The 1451-nt window shown below is 41.8% G+C and overlaps 1 protein-coding gene across 1 annotated transcript in view; it reads right to left on the reverse strand.

Annotated features, from left to right (window-relative positions):
* LOC101849101 overlaps positions 1–1142 on the reverse strand; it is a 25867-nt gene extending 24725 nt beyond the window's left edge. Inside the window, exon 1 of the mRNA XM_035973358.1 lies at positions 996–1142. Within this exon, the coding sequence (XP_035829251.1) occupies positions 996–1142 (147 nt within the window). The remainder of the gene's footprint in view (positions 1–995) is intronic.
* Positions 1143–1451: the final 309 nt, after the last annotated feature.

Below are 1451 nucleotides of genomic sequence, written 5' to 3' on the forward strand. Positions count from 1 at the left end.
TAGATAGAGAGATAGAGCGATAGATAGAGAGAGAGAGATAGAGAGATAGAGATAGATAGATAGATAGGTAGATAGATAGAGAGAGAGAGAGATAGAGAGAGGTAGGTAGGTAGATAGATAGATAGATAGATAGATAGATAGATAGATAGATAGATAGATAGATAAATAATGGATATTGGGGATAATTAAAATTTGATTAAATTCAAATTCTGCCAAAATGGTACACTCTCCCCCCACCTCTGCCCTCAGGAAGGAAAATCAGATCGCCATCAAATTATGTTCAAAGGGGAGATAAAATGTTGAAATGGTATGGGTTTAACGCCCCTATCAACGATATTATATACAGTGAGGCAGTGTGGTGGAATCAGGCTCTCGTCAAAATAATCAAAGTGAAGAAACTTGCATTTTTCCGCAGGTTTGTGAATTTTTATCAAATTTTTGTTTTTTGGGCTCAACACCTTTCATGCCCACAAAAGAACTAATTTCTGGGTAAATTTTTATGAAAAACATTGATTAAAGGCACAAAAAATGTAAATTTTCAGTTACCACGGACTCTTCAGCTAAGGAAATAACTAATCTTTGGCGGCCATTTTCTCACTAATTTTACCTCTGAAAACAGGTGAACCCTACCTCCTTCCTTCTCAAATATCTCGACTTGCTTTTAAGATAAATGGATATTTTTTTCCTTCCAAATAAAGACTAGTAAACAAGCTTTAAGATGATACCAATAACTCTACATGCCCAAAAATTGACGAGAGCCTGATTCCACCACGCTGCCTCATAGTTATTTAATAAGAGCTTTAGTAAGAACGTCACATCACTTGCAACACAATATAAGTCTTATAATTGCCAAAGATTAGAGGTGTTACAAGAGAGTAGTAAACACAATTAAAAAGAAGGAGGAGAGACAAGGGGGGAGGTAAGAAGGAGCAAGCCACGCCAGATAACAATCTTACAAAAAGTCTGCTCAACTTGCGCCAGGAAATAGGTGTCACCTTTGAGGTCAGTTTGTACTTGTTGGGGTCAAACAACAACTTTCCCTTCTGGTCGACCCTCTGTGCGGGGACATTCTTCTGGGACTCGCGCGTCGTTTTGCTGACGTCACCAGCTGTGATGGCCGTGAAGCGCTTGGACTTGAACATGGCGTTAGTGTCCCCGGACCTGAGAGGGACATTTGATGGGGTGGTTGGGAGGGACATTTGATGGGGTGGTTGGGAGGGACATTTGATGGGAGGGACATTTGATGGAGTGGTTGGGATGGACATTTGACAGGGTGGTTGGGAGGGACATTTGATGGGGTGGTTGGGAGGGACATTTGATGGGAGGGACATTTGATGGAGTGGTTGGGATGGACATTTGACAGGGTGGTTGGGAGGGACATTTGATGGGGTGGTTGGGAGGGACATTTTATGGAGTGGTTGGGAGGGATATTTGATGGAGTGGTTGGGAGG

Source organism: Aplysia californica, unplaced genomic scaffold (genome assembly GCF_000002075.1).
Source record: "Aplysia californica isolate F4 #8 unplaced genomic scaffold, AplCal3.0 scaffold01160, whole genome shotgun sequence".
NCBI lineage: Eukaryota > Metazoa > Mollusca > Gastropoda > Aplysiida > Aplysiidae > Aplysia > Aplysia californica.